We start from the raw sequence: 17,688 nt of genomic DNA, 5'->3' as shown, positions 1-17,688 counted from the left end.
CTGTCTCTGGTGAAGCCTCTCACCGCCCCTGAGCCTCTGGCCTGTACCCCAGTTCTGTATGCACAAATAAATAAATCTTTAAAAAAAAAATCTGAGAAAGGAAATGGGTACAATGGTTTTCATACCAACACCGTGTGTTACGGCAGGGAGTAAGAGACTAGACAGTCTACAGGGAAGTAAATATCACTTGGAAGTAAACAGGAAGGATGCATTGATGGGAGCCTTACCAGCATTTAGAAACCATATTCTACATATACCCACCACAACATCCACAAAATCCCAAAACATGATAGTGATAAGGGAAAAGAAGCAAAATGAAGTCTCAGCAGAATCGATTTATGCAGATTAAAAATACAAGCAAACCACCAAGGACACACAAATAAAAGAAGCTCTACCAAGGGTTTCAGAAGGATAGAGATGAAATGGAAAACATTAAAAAATGCTAAGGAGAAAATGGTCTTACATTGACTAAGTGAACTGAAAATGAACTTAATAAAAATTTGAAATATAATTGGGTAAACAGAACTGTTTGCATGATGGCTGGAATACATATTACAGCCAAAAAGTCCAAAAGGCTAATTCAGTCTTTCCAAGGTAAGCCCCCAGGCTCAATCACAGTTGGTCATCTTCACCAGGTACAAGGATGGATGAAGGTATGAGTTCGACAAACTTCATGATTCAACCAACTGAATTTCTTGTCTACTGGCCTAAGCTCTCCTCTCCAAGGGCTCAGGTGAAATTATCCGCTAAGGTGATTGCTTCGAAACAACACATCAGATCCTGTCAGCTCTCTGATGAACACTGCCAGGCCTTGACTTAAAAGCCCCTTGCAATTGTATAGCTGGTACCTCTGCATAAGCTGTCCCTGTATTCAGAGTACTTCAGCATTTCTCTGTACAGAAAACAAGATGCAGTTTAATCAGCTGCCCAGGGGGTCCTTCCTGCCTCCTTTTCTGCTTCACAAACCTCTGTCAAAGGTGCCCAGCACTGGGCACCTAGTCTGAGCACTGGGGCACTGTTACTACCTGTTTAAAGTCTAGACTCTGAAATGCTCAAAGCTAGAGTCTGTCTTACCCAATCCTGGTTCTTTCTCCTGTCAGTGCCCAATCCAGGGCCTGGTGGGCAGTGGGTGTTTAGTAAACATATGCTGATTAAACAGCAGTACATTCCCGAACTCTTGGGCCAGGGAGTTTGAGTTCAAACCTTGAGAAGTGCGCAGGAGGAGACAGGAGTGAATAATGAAAATTCCCACCAAGACATGCATGGGGGTTTTGTCCCAGTCTTCAGTATCCTGAAACAAGAGGGTCACTTCTAGGCCAAGATTTTTGTGCAAATCAGAAAAAGATCCCCTTTGCTTGAGATAGAACTGGAGTGTTTCCGTTGATCCAATTTACACTTGCACTCTTCACCTCCATCCACGTCCACCCTCTGTAGCACACCTCTGCTTATAACCCAATTAGACCCCCATTGTACTAAAAACAAAATCCACCCTTTTTTTCAATGGGCTCCCAGGCACTATGAGAATCAACGCCCCACCACCTCTCCAAGTACTTCTCCTACCACATTAAGTCTACTTTCTGCTCCAGTTTATTTTTACCTCAGAACCTCTGCAATAGATGTTCCCTCTGTCTGGAACCCTTTTTTTCCTATTTTTTTTTAAAGATTTATTTTATTTATGCATACAAGAGCTGGAGTGTATGCCAGAGGTGTGGACAGTGAGAGGATTCACCAGAGACTCAGTGGGGAGCAGAACAGGTGGATTGACTGAAATACACTGCTGAGGGGAGCAGCTGTCAGACAGAAGTCTGCTACTCCTCCCTGGCCAGGGAAGTGGTGGGGGTAGGGGGCTGGGGAAGCTGGGATCTACCTCGCATGCAGGGAGCTTTGTGGTGCTGAGACTTAACCTTCTGCTCCACCAAGGAGTGTCTGGAACACTTCTCCCAGATCTCCCCAAGGCTAGCCCTTTATTAGGGTCCAGTACAAATGTCATGTCTTCAAAGCAACTCTTCTATATCACAGTATTTACTACGGTTCCCTCCGCCCCAGCCCCACACCAGTTATTCCATCACACTTCACTGCACAGATTTATGTGAAGTTTCCAGTCTTTTGTCATTAACCATCATTTCTCCCTGGCCAACAGCCCCTACTGGGAACTTCACCTGCAAATGTCTGGCAAACTCCTATGGGTTCTCTAAAAGTCCCGGCTCCAAACGAGGCGGCCGCGCCCCCGCGTCTCCCGCAGCTGACCTCCGACCCGGCCGGTCGCGCAAGGAAGGGCCGCACGAGTTTGAGCGACTCCCTGGTAGAGGCGGCTCCTGCAGGGTCTTGTGCGACTGTGAGACTTCAACTCCAGTCCCCGGCGGCGACGACTTGAGGAGAAAACAAGCCTAAGGGACGACTGGTGCGGGGACTCACTCGGGGGGCTCCTGAGAAGACGGCGAACTGTCGCCCACCGAGCCCCGCCCTGGCCCAGGAGGCCTCCGGCTCCAGCCGGGACCAGCCGCCCCAGCCCTAACTTCCGGGCCGCTGTCATCGGAACCGGAAGGAGCGACCGTTGCCCCGCAGCTCCGGACTCACCCATTGGCGGTCTCTCGGAGGGGAGGAACCTTCGCCTCAACCTGGGCCTCCCCTCTCTCGCGCCGAGAGTGGAATCGCCCGCAGACGCGGGAACGGCCTCGCCGCCCGCCCTCCCGGGCTGGCGGCTGCTTTCCTGACTCCCCATCGGCGAGGAGCCGGCGGACCGGCCCACTAGGTGGTCCATCCTGGCTCAAGGATGCCTGACCTGCCTCTCGGCAGCGCTGAGGTGCGGCGATCAGGAGCCCTAAGCCTGACTGTGCCGCCCGACGCTCCGCCTCCACCCTTCATTTTAAAGAAAGGCTGTACCCACACAGCACAGTCCTTGTCAGGGCTCCGTGATGCCTCCGTGACACATCAGATGTTTAAAAGTAAATGTCTGTTTACCTACACCAGCGTCGCTGGTCCCACCGATGTCTGTTTTTTGGAGTTCGGTGTCCTCCGGTCCACTCTGGGAGAGGTTTCACCAGAGCTCCCCTGTCAGCGGCACAGCACACGCGAGTTCCCAGGCAAGTTTTCCCAGATACAGAGACTCAGTTATATTTAGAGAGCAGGTTTATTAGGAAAAAGGACAGTGGAGTGAATGACACTGGCATAGGCACAAGTGGGCAGAAAGAACTGCCCCAAAGGGACAGGTTTGCTGAGAGGCCTGCGTGGTTGTAGGCAGGCGGCCTTAGGAGAGCGGCCTCTACTGAGAGAGGTCAGTGCAGAGAAGCCCGGGGATGGTACAGGTCATGGACAGGCAGGAGGCTGCTGCCCTGCAGAGGGAGAGAGTGGGGGGAAAGAAGCACCTGCACTGGCACAGGTGGGCAGGACCGGTGCCCTGAGCCAGTGGAGAGACTGCCCTGATACAGTCCTTTTCCCTTTGGGAGGGGCTCACTCCTTGTGGAGTGCCTGTTTGCTGCTGATTTTGGATAACTATGTGGAATCTCACAATGGGCCCTCAGGTCTTACCCTCAGGTCTGTGCTTCCAATATTCCCTACAGCAGTCTGATACAGGAGTCTCTTCGACTGGGTTAATGGTAATATTAGTTCCTTTTGCCCTCACCTTCCATCAGTCATGTTTTAACTTGTGATGTCTCTTTCAGGTTTTCTATTCTTTTCCTCCATCACCACCAGGCACATTAAACAAAATAAGATTATCTTTGGCAGGAGTTGGGAAAAAGAACATAGAGGGCATGGGGGTGTGGAAGATGGAAGAGAGATGGGGTTGCATTAAGGCAGTAATAGCTAGGAAGACGGGAGGCAGTGACCCAAACACAGGCGGAGACGGAATTCAGAATTCAAGATCAGCCGATCAGCCCAGGTTCCTCCCACCCCCTGCCTAGACAAAGGCCCCAAATCCATTTATAGGCCTCAGTGATTAAGGCTAAGAAACAGCCCCAGAGCAAAGGTTGAGTCAGTTTGCCAGACTTCCAGTTCCTTTCTTGGAGGTTACACTCCAGGTGTCCTCTGCTGCTACAACTCTCTCTGCACACACACACACACACACACACACACACCCAAAAAACTTGCACAATCTTGCTTTGTTTTCTGGATAGAGTTACTTGCACAATCCAACTTTGTTTTTCTCAAAGCATATGCCTTGAAATTATCTTATGTTTATTATGTCTTCTTAGCCACCCCCCCCTTTTTTTTTAGAAAATATTTATTTATGCATACAGAGCTGGGGTGAAGGCCATCGTACTGGGGTGAAAGGATTCACCAGAGACAAAGTGGGGAGCAGAACAGGCAAGTCACTGAAATACACTGCTGAGGGAGCAGGTGTGGGTTAGAAGTCTGCTGTGCCTTATGGGTCAGTTCCATGTCTGGGGAAGGAACTAGTGCTGCGGTGGCTGTGGATAGCATCGCAGTGTTGTGCTTTAACCTGTTAACCTGTTGCACCACCAGGGAGGGCCCCCTTTCTTTCTTTCTTTTTTTTCTTTTCTTTTAAGGATAAAAGCTACAGCGAGCCCAGGACTTTGTACTCATCACTGCAGTAACTCCAACACCATGTGCTTGGGACACAGTGGGTTCTCAGAAATACTCTGCGGTAGGCTACATCCTCCACCTATGAATCAGGAAACCACGATTCCAAAAGCTTAGGAAACCAGTCGAGAAAGGGGGCGATGCTGAGCTGCTGGGGAAGCCCCTGCGGGCAACAGAACTTCATCCCTGCTGTGCCCTGGGAGCCTGGGTGGTCCTGATCCACGTGGGTGCTGAGTTGAGTGAGCTTTGTGGAGGTCAGGGTGAGGGTTGGGGGGGAGCTGGGGCGACTGGCATCAGGCTGAGGCCTTCAGCCTCTGAGCCAACACGACCTCACAGGATTTTCGCTAATACCCCAGGCACCCCCACTTCCTCTAGGGGAGCTCAGGCTTTGCCACAGTCAAGCCGGGTATGAGTAAAGCCTGGCTTCTAGAATTTTGAAACTGCGGCTCACAGACTCATCTTTGTCATTTCTCTTGTCACTTTTCCCCCAACGAGTACTCCTCTTGCCTTGCAGTTATGTTACTTTGCATTGTACTTGTTTTGTTAGAGTCCATTTTATCAATCATTCTTAGGGATGCAGTTTTTGTTTTGTTTTTATTTGGGGGGCGAGGGAGTTGCTTCAAAACAGAAAAACCTAACTGTTAAGCGCATACTTAAGGGATGCGTGAAATGGCTCTTCTTTCTTTCTACTGAGATGTAGTTTTATTTTACACCAATGCTACTTGCTGCTTTATAATATGCTCTAACACACACGGGCTAAAAAAGAAATAACAGCTATTGAACAAATCAGGGGTTGACTACTGAGGAGTGGGGGGTGGTGATGGAAATATTCTAGATCTTGAGTGCAATTATCAAAGCTCTAAAAAAGTGTGCCCTAAAAAGGGTGAATTTTTTTGTATGTAATTTACACCTTAAATGGATGGTGGTCACAGGTACACCAAAAGCACACTATATAAACCTTTAAAAAACAAAACAAAACAATAAGAAGTGCCCTGGAGTGTTCCTGAAAATGCAGCCTCTTTAGCCTCCCAGCATCTTAGAAGGGCAGCTGGAAAAAGAAAAGATGGCCACTTACTGGATGGGGGAAGGGATAGCCCCTGCTCCTCTGTGGAACTTGGGTGTATTAGGGCTCAGCTCATGGGGACATGGACTTCTCTTCCCTCCACCCTCCGGAAGGCTGCCAACCAGCCTCCTTCCTTGCCAGGCTTTGGTTCAGGCCAACGGCCACTACATTATTTGCAGGCCCCATTGCAAAATGAAAATGTGTGAACCCTTGTTAAATATTAAATGCAAGATGGCAACAGCAAAGCATTGCACCAAGTGTAGGGCTTTTCTGAGGGTGTAGTTCCACACATAAAGATAGCCCAGGCGGGCCCTCCCTGGTGGCGCAGCGGGTTAAAGCGCTGCACTAAGAAGCTTAAGCCACTTCCACATGAGTTTGATTCCTGCCTGCTCCGGAGGAGATCCCATGGCGAGGCAGACCTCTCTTGACCCCCATGGCGCAGCAGACCTCTTCTGAACCCCTTGCTGTTCCCCTCAGCAGTGTACTTCGTCGATCTGCCTGTTCTGCTCCCCACTCTGTCTCTGGTGAATCCTCTCACCCTCCGCGTCTCTGGCCTGTACCCCAGTTCTGTACAAATAAATAAATAAATCTTTAAAAAAAAAAGCCCAGGCTCTGGCCTTTTCTCCTGGGCTTCCTGAGACCCACACACAGCCTCACTAAGTAAAGTCCTCCAGTGCCAGCTTCCCAGGCTGCCCAGGTCAACCCTTACTCCCTTACCTCCTTTCTTCTGGATGAGATAGGACTCTCCCTCAGACTTGCCCCAAACTTCCCTGTGTCTAAGTTCAGGGCTTCATCCCATGTTGCTACTGAAGAAATCCACTCTCTAGAGCTTACCCCATTAAAGTAAATTATTCACGACCATTGTTAGAGGGGTATGGAAGACTTTATTTAAGAGAGGCTACCACAATGGGTTTCCAGTGTAGAAGAATGTGAGCTCAACTCCAAATACAAAAAGTAGAATTTATAAAGCCAAGCCGGGGTGGTGATGGTAGTGTCAGGCCAGGAAACAATGACTGAGAGGAAGTCAGGAGTCAGGGATTCTGACCAGTCTCACTGAAGACAGGTCAGAATAACTGCGCATCTACAGGGGTGCTGGTGAGGAACCTGATCAGATGTGGAAGGTGATCAGATTTGGAGGCTGGGGATTCTTGCTGGACTAAATAAAGGAGTACACAGAATAAATCCAGGCCTAGTCAAAAAGTGCCTAACCAAGTTTGGTCAACCTTTGCTATCCTACCCACCTCCTGCACCTGGAGCAATATGGGAGCCAGCTCTCCTCTGAACCCCCACACATTCATGCCTCCGCTCTCTTGTGCCATCTCTCTTGTTTTTGTTGCAACAAACAGCACATTCTTTTTTCTCTTCTAAATCCAAAAGACAGAGTGAAGGCCCTCTCCTAGGATTGTGCACTAGATAGTCAGTACTGTGAATGGGGGCCTGTGCCCTCTTGGAAGAAGACTTCCCTAATATTTGCATCCTCAGTCTCAAGAGATTTATTCATGCCCCCAGACAGGCTCCCTGACTGTCTTGTTCTGCTAACACTATGGAGGGCTTGCCATTGTCCCCATGTGGGTTGTATGCTTCTGGCCTGGTCACTACCATGTTTCTCTCCCCTACCCTCTAGGAAGAGCCACCAGGGTAGGGGGCTTAATCGCCTAAGCTTCCTCACCTGAAACCATACTTGGCCCTGAGGAAGGCAGCAATACACGGCCCAGTAGTGAATGGCAGGGGTTCTAGAATCCTGAGGCTTAGCAGGCCAGGTGCCAGGAGTGATGAACACTCAGAGTTGGCATCTTGCCTGCTGGCCCTACCCCACCCCCAGCCCCAGCCTAGCCCTGCAGTGTTTCTGGCCTACAGCCAGACAGGGCTCTTGTGATGAAAATAGAAGATATGGACCTGGCGAGGCAATGCCAGAGCCCACAATTACAGTAGCAGGCAAGGAGCCGGTGAGCACACACACAGGATCTGGGTCCAGAGAGCTGCAAAGGGTCAGTGGGCACCATTAAGTGCGACACTAACTCAGAACAGGAAGGACCTGGGCAGGAAGCCCTGTGTGTATGGAGGTGGGGGTAGGGCAGTGGGCATCCTCCCTTAGTTCTGGAGAAAACTGGCTGTCTGTACCAGTCTGCTGGGGGAGGAGCCTGAGGGTAGCTGGGAAACTGAGGGGCCCAACAGCAGCAGGAAGGAGTGGCTGCCCTGAAGCAGTAGCCACACAGTGGCACCTGCAAGCGGCTGGTCCCAGAGCCACCCAGCCGGCTTGGGGACCAGGAACTGGTTTGCCCAGGAGGGATGAACTAACAAGGATCCGGTTCCCTCTGAGACTCCCAGCTTTAGTTCTATGGTGCCCTCCCCCTGCATCTGGGCCTGGCCTTGGTTTCTGGCACAGCTGCCAAGTTTTGGTACCGCCCACCCACTCCCCGCTCGCTGTACTGGCCAGCCCAGCTCCCTAATTGCTGGGTGGAGAGCTGTTCTGCAGGGCTGGTGCACCAAAAGGGGGACCCTGGTCACTGTGGGACACCTGGCCTGACCAGCACCAGGACTTGGGGAGTGCACTGGCTTTGGTTGGCGGGTTGTGGAAGGGCCACTGGCTCAGACTTTGGTCTAAGAAATGGGCTACCCATTTCTGACCCCAGGCAGAGCACCTGAGCTCAGGGTGGGCCTAGATGGGTCTCAGTTAGGCTCAGGGGTCCGTTCTGGCCTAAATTTGGACACAGGGAAAGAGATTGGGGTTGGCAGGAAGGAACAGGCAGAGGGAGGGGCCAAGAAGCAATCCTCCGGGCTCCAAATCAGGAGTCCTAAACACACCCCCCTGGACACACCCACCACCCCACAGCACATCTCTACACACCTGCCACTCACAAGGCCATAAACACAACATCCTCAGAGCCAAGAGCTCACACACCCTAAAAAGGCAGGGCACCCCAACTCACATCCCATGGCCCCCATCCTCTTTGGTAGACCTGTACTCCCACAGGACACTGGAACCTGCCTGCTGGGGCCTGTGGGAGCTTCCAGGTATGACCAGAGGAGAAGGGAGCACCTCCTAAATGAGCAATTTGGGGGTCTTTGCAAAGAACTAGGAATAAGCCACTGACTCAGCAGGGCAGAGTCTGGGAGGGGAGACATCTGCATGCTGGCTAATCTGGGACAGGAAGCACAGAAGCTCAACCTGTGCCCAAGCCCTGAGGGTGGGCCCTCCCTCCACTCCCTCCTCGTTCAGTGGCAATTAAAACAATGCGCCTGGAAGGACACTGATTTTCAGCTAATGGGGGCTGCTTCCTCCTGGAACAGAGCTTTCCAGAATATAAATACATGGCCCTCCATGCCTTCTGGGCCATGTTCCAGTCCTCGCTGGGGTATAAAGTGTCCCACAAGCTTTCTCTGCCTTGTCTCCGGTGCCTTCCCACAGCTCCCCCATGGCTGTGGAGGGAGGGGTGCACCGCAGACAGAAGGATGGGAGGCACATCCAGAGAGAAGCAGACCCTCCTGAAGCTGTGCGTACTCCAGCAGAGGCTGTCTTAGGCCAACACCAAATGCAGCAGGGGCCTGGGCAGCCGGAGCCTAGACTTCCCACCAAGACACTGCTTCATGTTCTAGCAAGGCCTTGGTTGACTTGCCCTTTTGTTATTCTAGGTTCCCTGGCATTGTTCCTTCTGAAAAATCCCACTGATGCTCAAGAAAGGAATTTCAGCCCACACGGCAGCTACAAAACTGTGATGCTGGTGCAAGGATTCCTCCCCAACACACATGCCCAGCAGCTGCACACACGGGCAATGGGCACGCCCTGCTGCCGCTGGTGGCCATGAAGAGCTCCAGCCCAGGTAGCCCTTGATCTCTAGCAGTCAGTATCTTCAGACTCAAGTGGGAACGAGTCCAATGGATTACCAGGGCCCTCCTCATACAAAACATGGTTTTATTCCAGGGAGGCCAATGTTCCCATCCCAGCCTCCCTCACTTCTGCCTCTGCATCTCAGGGTTCTTCATTCCCCAGCCGCTTTCCTTGGGCCACACCTACTCCAGGGAGCAGGGCGGGGCCCTGCCTAGGTGCTCCTCTGTCAGGAGGGCCTTGCCCTGGCTCCTGCTGCCGGCACCCTTTCCAGCCCACAGCCCCGCTGATCCCTCCTCCCGGCGGGCTTCCCCATCCCTGGCTGGCCTCACAGATCCTGCCCCTTGGCCAACTAAGAAAGGTGCCAACCGACTCGGAGCGGGCTTGTCCACGCCATCTTCTGACAGTGCTTCTGCTAGCAGCTTGCTCCGCTGGCCTCAGATCTTAGAGGACTCAAGTCGAGGACTCCAAGGTGTGGGGGGCTCCCTCAGTGCCCGCAGCTCTTGCTCCAGCGCCTGGTTGCGGCGATACATGTCCATGTAGCTCCCCTGGATCTCCCGCTGGTAGCGCAGCACCCGCTCCTTCTCCTCCTGCCACGTCCGCCGCTCCTGTTCGAAGCGCAGCGCCCGCTCCTGCCCCCGGAGCCGCTCCTGCAGCAGCTCTGCTCGCAGCTGCTCAGAGCCTTCTGCGGCCTCGCTGCCGCCAGCCTCCCCCAACAGTCCCCGGCTCTTGCAGTCATCAGTCTCACAGCTACCTGGGGCTTCCTCCCGAGGGGCCTGCTCTTGCAGGCTTCGCACAGCGTCGCGCAGCCGGACCAGCTCCGCATCCTGAGCCTGAGCTTGTGCCCGGCTGGTCCGAAGTTGTGTCTTCAGGCTGAAAATTTCAGCCAGCTTCTGTGCCAGCTCGGCCTGGGCCTCCCGCAGCTGTTGCTTCAGCAGGCTAATCTCCGCTGTCTTCTGGCACACCTGGAAGGGGCACAGCGTGGGCGAGAGCCAAGCGAAACAGGGTGAGGGGGGCTCAGTGGGGCAGGCAGGGGACAGAACTGAGGTTACAGGGATGGAAGAGTTTCTGAATGTCTGGTTTCTCACCTCCCACCGGGCTTCCTCCTCTGGTCGAGCGCTGGCGTCAGCCTCTGGGAGGGTACCTGGGGGCCGCGTCTCAGGAGCCAGGCCCTGCTGTGCTCGCAGCTCCTTGCGCAGCCGTCGCTGCTCCTGCTGGGCCATGAACAGCTGTAGCTGGAGGTTGCGTTCACTGCGCTCCGCCTTCTGGGCCACCTCGTGCAGCCGCTCCACATAGAGGCGCTTCAGCTCAGACAGCCATAACCGCTGGCGCTCCTCTAGCACCTGTCACAGGAATGACCCGCTTCATAGAGCCAGCACATCTTAGTCAGAACGCCTCGCTCACACTCTACCCACAGCGATGTTCTGTATGGAAGCACCAAAGGGCCCTGGGACCCGCTGCCCAGTCACACAGGCACCCTCCTAACGAGGGATTGCCTCCAGAAGTGAAGTGTGCCCCCAACATGGCTCTCTCAGGGGAGTCTCCCTTTGTCCCACCATGTCCTAGCAAGGACCACCAGTGACATGACATCTCTGCCATGTGGGGTGGAGGTTAAGTGCCAAGTCATCTCCTTGTTCCTTGCTCTGTGCCCAGAATCGGATGGGTGAGCTGGCGGAGAAACCTATCTGTCTACACTTCAATGCAAGGAAAAGACCAGAACCCCGGGCAAGAGCTCCTCACCTGTGTGAACGGATTAGAGCCATCCTCATCCCCGAGACCCCGCTTGAGCTCCTCACAGGTCTCGGGCAGCACCGCTACCACCTCCTCGGCTGTGGGGCAGGAGAACTCGTAGGGGGGTGGGGGCTCCGGAAGGCAGCTCAGCACAGCCAGGGGCCCAGCCTCCTTGGGGCTCCGCGAAGCCCGGTCCAGGGAACCCCCAAGATGGTTGATGTGGCCCAAGGAGGAGCTGAACGGACCGGGGCCGGTGCTGGGACTGCGGCCAAAGCTGCCCCCACTGGAGGAGTCAGAGAGGCTGGGCTCCGGCTCAGGGCCACCCTCATCCAGGCTGAGGGCGTGCAACAGTTGGGCCCGGGCCTGAGCCTGGCTGGCCCGGGGCCCAGGGCTCAGGGGCGGGTGGCAGGCCAGCGTGTGCAGACTGCCGTTACTGCGCCACAGCTTCTGGCCCTTGTGGGCTGCCAGGCTCTGCACAGACAGGAAGCCTTTCCCGTTGCCTGACACAGGCTTGAACACCGATGGGCGAATGCGGCACTGCGAGGAAGATAAGAAGGTGTGAGCTCCCAGGGCCCCACAGCCCTGCGGAGCCTCTTTGGGAACATGGGGCAATGACACGGCCCACAGCAGGATTTCCACTTCCCAGACACATTCCAGTCTCAGGGTTTTCAAGGAGACCCAAGCTGCCCAACCCCCCCATTCCAGCCTCAGGGTTTTCAAGGAGACCCAAGCTGCCCAACCCCCACCTCCTCACTGCCACTCAGGCTGAGGTGTACCTTGTCGAATCGACCCCTTTCTGGCAGAGATGTCTTACTGAAGTCACCAGCCCGAGGATGTTCCCGGTAGTAAAGGGTGGCATAGTCAGCAGGCTCATTCCGAGGGGCCCGCTTGGAGGTCTTGCCGTCCTTCTTGGGCAGATGCAGGTAGCTGAAGAGTTCGCGCTGGCCCAAGCCCTTCCGGAGGAGCCCATCAGGCTGGCGGGAGCCCCGGGACCCTGCGAGTGCAGCCCGAAGCTCTTCAGGAGAGAAGTCCTGCCGTTCCAATAGGCTGCCCACGCTGCCCATGGCAATGCCTGCAGGGGCTGGGGCTGTGGCCATGAAGTTTCAACAGGGCACAGGCAGCTGCTTCTGGGAATCAGGAGGGTCCATCAGGGGCAGCCGGGCACCTGTGGCCCAGCTCCTCTAAAGCTCTAAAGCAAGTGCTTGCTCTGTGTTCACTCCTCACCCATCCAGGACTAAGAGAGCCTTGGTCCTTGGACCCAGATGTGGGTCCAAGAGAGGATCTGCGACAGGATTCCTAGGTTGGCAAGACAAAGTGGTACAGCCCCAAAGCCCCCCTATCTGGTGCCCGGGATCCAGCTAGTGGGTGGTATGTGATTGGGGCATACAGGGGAGCAGGGCTGCAGACAGGCCATGAAGCAGAAGGGTCTCTCCCAGGCAGGACTGGACCAGTTGCAGTCTCAGGCTCTGTCCAATTCTGACTTTGCTCACTTTCCTGCCAGATTCCCCACCTAATATTTTTTAAAGATTATTTATTTATGCATACAAGAACTGGGGTACAGGCCTGAGGTGCAGGGGTGAGAGGATTCACCAGAGACAGAGTGGGGAACAGAACAGGTGGACAGACTGAAATACACTGCTGAGGGGAACAGTGGGCGAGACAGGAGAGGTCTACTGCGCCATGTGGGTCAGCTCCCTGGATCGAAATCTTACTGCAGTGGCTTCAGATAGCTTCATAGTGCTGTGCTTTATCCTGCTGCACCACCAGGGAGGGCCTTTCTCACCTAATTTGAGGTTTGGATAGAGGGTACAAAGAATCAGGGTCAATGACCTCAGAATCTCTATTCCTCTTTCCTTGGAAAACCCAAATTAACACCTCTTCCTGCACAAGGCCAGAGTTCCCCAAGGGAAGCACCTGGCATGGGTGGGGGTGAGGGGCCACAGTTGGAGGGATACAAACAGGAAAGGCCTGAGGGGAGGGAGGATGGCTCAAACAATGGTCAGTCAGGGTTTTCCGGAACAGGTGTTCACAAGGGGCAGTGGAGGGAGGCAGAGGGAAGGGGGCATGAGGCGTGGGTAGGGCCCTGCTAGGCCTTATCTTTGCTGCCAAAGCCCACCACCCCACAGGGGCAGGCATCTGAAATCCTGACCAATCAGTGTGTGGACACGGCTTCCTCCACTGGACAATGGCATGACAACCCTTATCACTCAGGGTGGCTAAGGATGAGGAAGATAATAGGACAAAGAACAACCTGGTCTGGGGCCTGTCCTGCAGCCAGGGTCAATACCGGCTGGTTCAAGCTGAGCTTAACTGTTCAGACAGGGTGGCCAGTGACCAGGCTAAAAATGGGGCCCATGGTGCTGGACTATACCCTGGAGGGCGGGGCCTGCCTGAAGCCCACTGGATCCCCTTGCCTAGTCCCGTAGACAGTAAGTATTCAGAAGATTTGCAGGACAAACAAGTCACCTTTTCTGCTTCCTATTCCCCCACCCGCCATGACAGCCATCCTCAGACAGGACAGATGCCCAGCAAGCAGTCAGCAGCTGTGGTCCCCCCAAGCCAGTATGCTTCCCGGACACCCATTCCTCCCAAACAATGGTCTCTAGGAGGTTCCATCTTCCGCCACCACTTCCAGGTTTTGTGTTTGTGGAAGACAAAGCTCTGTTGGAGGTGGGGGGTGGGAAGGCAGGGCAGAGAAGAGGGTGGGAATGGTCTTGCTTCTTCCCCCCAACCTCACCAAGGACAAAAAATAACCTCCTCCCTCCTCCCCTCAGCTGCCCAACCCTCTGGGATGTCAAAGGCCGCACAGGGGCAAGGGCCTCATTCAACTCATCCAAGTTAGGAATGACAGGTGCTGGGCACTGACTGCAATGCGGCTATGCAGAAGGGTCCCACTGGGTCCTGTGACATAGTTGCCATCCTGTTTTTCAGGTAAACACCCTGGGGCTTGTAAAGGTGAGATGGCTGGTCCATGGTCAAAGAGGTGGTCAGAATGAGGATGCCTGTGATCCCAGCACCAAGGCTGCCCAGTATCTAGTAAGGACTCAGGATGTTACCCACAGCTCAAAGGGTTGGCACTGGAACATCCTGTCTCCCAACCTGACACCCCACGTCATGACAAGCTCACCCAGCCACAGACACTGTGGCTGAGGACACTCTTAACTCCTGTCACTGCTACTGGAGGAGGTGCCAGCAGAGAAGCGGTGCCCAGCTCTGCCCTCACTCTCTCCCCTGGGCCCTGACACTCAGGCACCTCCCATTCCCATGCCTCAATGACTGAAGAGGGCAAGGCTCTTCCCCATCTTCCATACACGGTCGACACAACAGTCAAAGAGACAACAGAGGGGAAAGGGCTAGCGAGCTGTCCACCAGGTGTTACCATGGGGGTGGGGTAGGGATGATGCAGTATGACCAATATACCCACCTCACCCTCAATGACAGACTCTCATTTCTTGTCTCAGGGAGAGAGAAGTGATACTCCATGTTCCCCGTGAAGGGTCTCAAATCCAAGGGGAGCGAGTCCTTGAACTAGAGGAAGTCATGGGCCACAATAGTGCACCCACCACGCACACATACAGTCCAGTCCACACCAGCAGCAGCACAGAGGATCACACGTTAGAAGACACAGTGCAGATTGTCAAGTGCAACAGCAGAGAGTCACGCGCAAGGTCACCCGCACAGCACTGACAGAAGGCCGCAACGCAGGAACAGGCTAGTTCAGAGGACCTTGGGCACTGCTCCTAGCGGTGTGTGTAGGTGGTGAGGGAGGCAGAGACCAGTTTCTCTCCACAAGCGACTTGAGCATTAGAAACAGCTATGGAGCTTGATGAAAGGGGCAAACAGTCCCTTGCCTTGTCCTCCTCTAAGGCCTTCACCCTCCACCCACTGTCCAACTGGCTGTATGATTACCTCCATGAGCAGGATGCCTCCATCCTAGCCAGTTATCTATCAGTCTGGGACAGTCCCTTCTCTTAAAGGGGATCATCCCACTGACCTCTCCCCCCCTCCGCCCCCACCTTCCTGTTGCTTGGAAGCCCAGGGACTGGCCTGGTCAGGCCAGGGCAGCTGTGCAGGCTGTACAGGAGAGGATTTGGTGAGGGAGGGGGAAAGTAAGTGCCTTGCAGGCCTACTGGAATGATCAGAGCAAAAAGTCAGATCTCCTCCACATACCTGGGCTTCTCTGCCCAGAGTTCTAGAGCGCTGAAACCCCCTTTAGCCAGCTGGCTAGGTTTGGGTTGGGCCAAGGAGCCATATTGTACATGGGCCCCTTTACTCCTGCTCTCTCCCCTAACCTGAGATTAGGCAGAAGCACTAAAAATCCTGGACAGGGTTATGTCTTTTGGACCAACCTGAAAGGTAGAGACTGGATGGGGGTAGGGGGCTACCCTGTCCACAAAGCAAAGACAGGGAGGCATCCCAACGTCCACTAATGGGGCCCTTGTTAGGTTAGCCTGATGCTGGGCCTACCACATCCTTACACATGATGTCATCCCCACATCAGAACAGGACACTGAGGCTCAGGAAGTGAAATGTGTCCAAGGTCACATTCAGATGCACAGGACTAAGTGCACAGGTACCCCAGCTCCTATTCCACCTTTCACCCTGTGGGACAGACATCCAGAGCATGTGGCAGGAAGCTGCCTAGTCTGCTGTTAGTCCCTCTTGAACCCTGCCTCCCAGGGGGAGGGTCCCACCATCTGCTAGGGGGAATCAGCTTTGCTGAGGGGTGTGTCTGCAGCTGCCCTAGAGGAATGGGCCTGGAATGTCCCAGCTCCCAAAGAAGGAACTATGGGTAAAGGGGGCCCAGGGAGGGGACCTGTACTCACTGTGACATGTGACAGGTGAAGAGGCAGAGCCCAGTGTCTAATCCCTGCAGGAATGATTCCTAGTATCACTACGTAGTCACAGTGTGTACAGAAAGCTACAGTTTTTCTCAGCTCTCCATTATCTAATCTTATCCCCATAACAGTCTCTGGAGTACAGGCAGGACAATATTCATTCACTCCATTTTATAGACAGCAAAACTGAGGCCCAGAAAGAGGGTGTGAGTTATACTGATGCACAATCCCAACTCCCTGGGCAAGGCTCTCTTCCAGTCAGGGGTCACAGCTGCCTTCAAGAGCACACAGTGCTTCTAAGAATTCTGTGCAGACACCTCCCCTTTCTCTCAAAGGCATCTGCAGCCAGACTGGTCTGTATCCCAGTCGCTTCAGCCTGGTCCGTATCCCACCCAGTCCCTTCAGCCTGGTCTCCCTCCTGCCTGCATTAGGACTCTGAGCCCCGGAAGCTGCTGGCTCTATAGGCGGTGGCGGGAGCAGGCTGGTGGCTTTCGTTCAGTCAGTCTCGCACATATACACCCACATACTGCCAGCCGGTGGAGGAACCCTGCCCAGGAGGGCCGAGAAGGAGGCTGATAACCAGGATGGCCTCCTGCCCCAGCAGGGAGAGAGTACCTCCATCAAAGCCCTGGGACAATCAGGCAGAACTGTGCTCCTGGGTTTAAACCTGGAGGAGAACCCCACCTGTCCTTGGGGGAAGGAGGTGCCGGGAGGGAGAAACGGACTGGGCTCTGTGTTTGGCCGGCCCTCACTTTGACCAAAGGCTGTGGCCAGACTGGGACGAAGGTCTGGCCGCCAAGACCTGGGAGCCAAGACCTGAGTGCGTCTCCTACCCACCGGTGGGCAGCTGCTGCTAGCAAAGGCAGAGGCTTAGAGGAAGAAGGGGGTTACCATGGGGGGGGGGGACGCGGGAGAGGGGTTTCACCCGGAAGGTGGAGGCGCAGGAGAGGCTGGCATCCCCAAGGAATTGCCCCTGGAAGGCCATGGCAGAGGCAAGGGCGCCTAGGACTGTGGGAGGTACGAGAGCTCCCGGAGGGCGTCTCTTCCAGGTCACACTCAGGGGCCTGCCCGGGTCGGCTGGGTCGGGGGCTGAGGCCCAGGTCACATTCCCACCCTCAGGGAGCCAGCCCAGGGCGGCGGGGAATGGGGGGCGGAGGCCGCGGGCGGACGCCCGCGCCAAGGGCGGCTGCCCCACCCAAGCAGTGGCGCAGGGGTCCCGGGCGCTACTCCAAGAAAAGCGCGTTTGCACCGGCTGCGGAAAGCGGCGAAACCTGCCACTTATCCCACCCGGGGGGCGTCGCGGTGGGTCCCTGATTCCGCGCCTCGGTGCTTTTTCAATGCCTGGAAGCTGGGGGCACCTGGGCGCACACCGCACTCTGCCACCCCCGCCCACTTCTCAGACGGAAACCTCGCCTAGCGAGGGGCTACGGCTTGGCCAAGGTCGTGGGTAAAGCGACACCTCGGCGGCCGGCCCCACCGTCAGAACCCAGATCCCGGTTCGGCCCCGGTCCCGGTCCCGGCCCCAGCCCTTTGCGCGCCCCCCTTACCATACTGGCGCCGCGCTCCCTCGCCCGCCGCTCAGCTGCGCGTTGCAGTTCCCTCGCGCGGACTTGAACCTTCTCTCCCGGCGCCGGCTCCAGCCCAGACCGCGAGCCCGGCCGGAGCGGCCGGGCAGCAGGCGCCGGGGA

General features: G+C 55.0%; 1 protein-coding gene across 2 annotated transcripts; it reads right to left on the bottom strand.

The window, feature by feature from the left end:
• Positions 1-6,475: 6,475 nt before the first annotated feature.
• N4BP3 (NEDD4 binding protein 3) lies at positions 6,476-17,665 on the bottom strand. 2 transcript variants are annotated; one of them, XM_012722686.1, is made up of 5 exons: positions 17,548-17,665; positions 11,939-12,289; positions 11,172-11,699; positions 10,520-10,774; positions 6,476-10,396 (listed from the first exon to the last, which is right to left on the bottom strand). In XM_012722686.1, exons 2-5 carry the CDS (start codon positions 12,257-12,259, stop codon positions 9,869-9,871), a joined length of 1,632 nt encoding a protein of 543 aa, XP_012578140.1. In that variant the 5' UTR covers positions 12,260-12,289; positions 17,548-17,665; the 3' UTR covers positions 6,476-9,868. The 2 variants fall into 2 exon arrangements, with proteins under 2 accessions (XP_012578140.1, XP_004679334.1); XM_004679277.2 differs by lacking the exon at positions 17,548-17,665 and having other exon boundaries at positions 11,939-12,711.
• Between the last annotated feature and the right edge of the window lie 23 nt (positions 17,666-17,688).

Source organism: Condylura cristata, unplaced genomic scaffold (assembly GCF_000260355.1).
Source record: "Condylura cristata isolate star-nosed mole 26May11 unplaced genomic scaffold, ConCri1.0 scaffold00008, whole genome shotgun sequence".
Classification (NCBI taxonomy): domain Eukaryota; kingdom Metazoa; phylum Chordata; class Mammalia; order Eulipotyphla; family Talpidae; genus Condylura; species Condylura cristata.
Note: the sequence above shows the minus strand (reverse complement) of the source record. Positions and strands in the feature narration are given on the sequence as shown.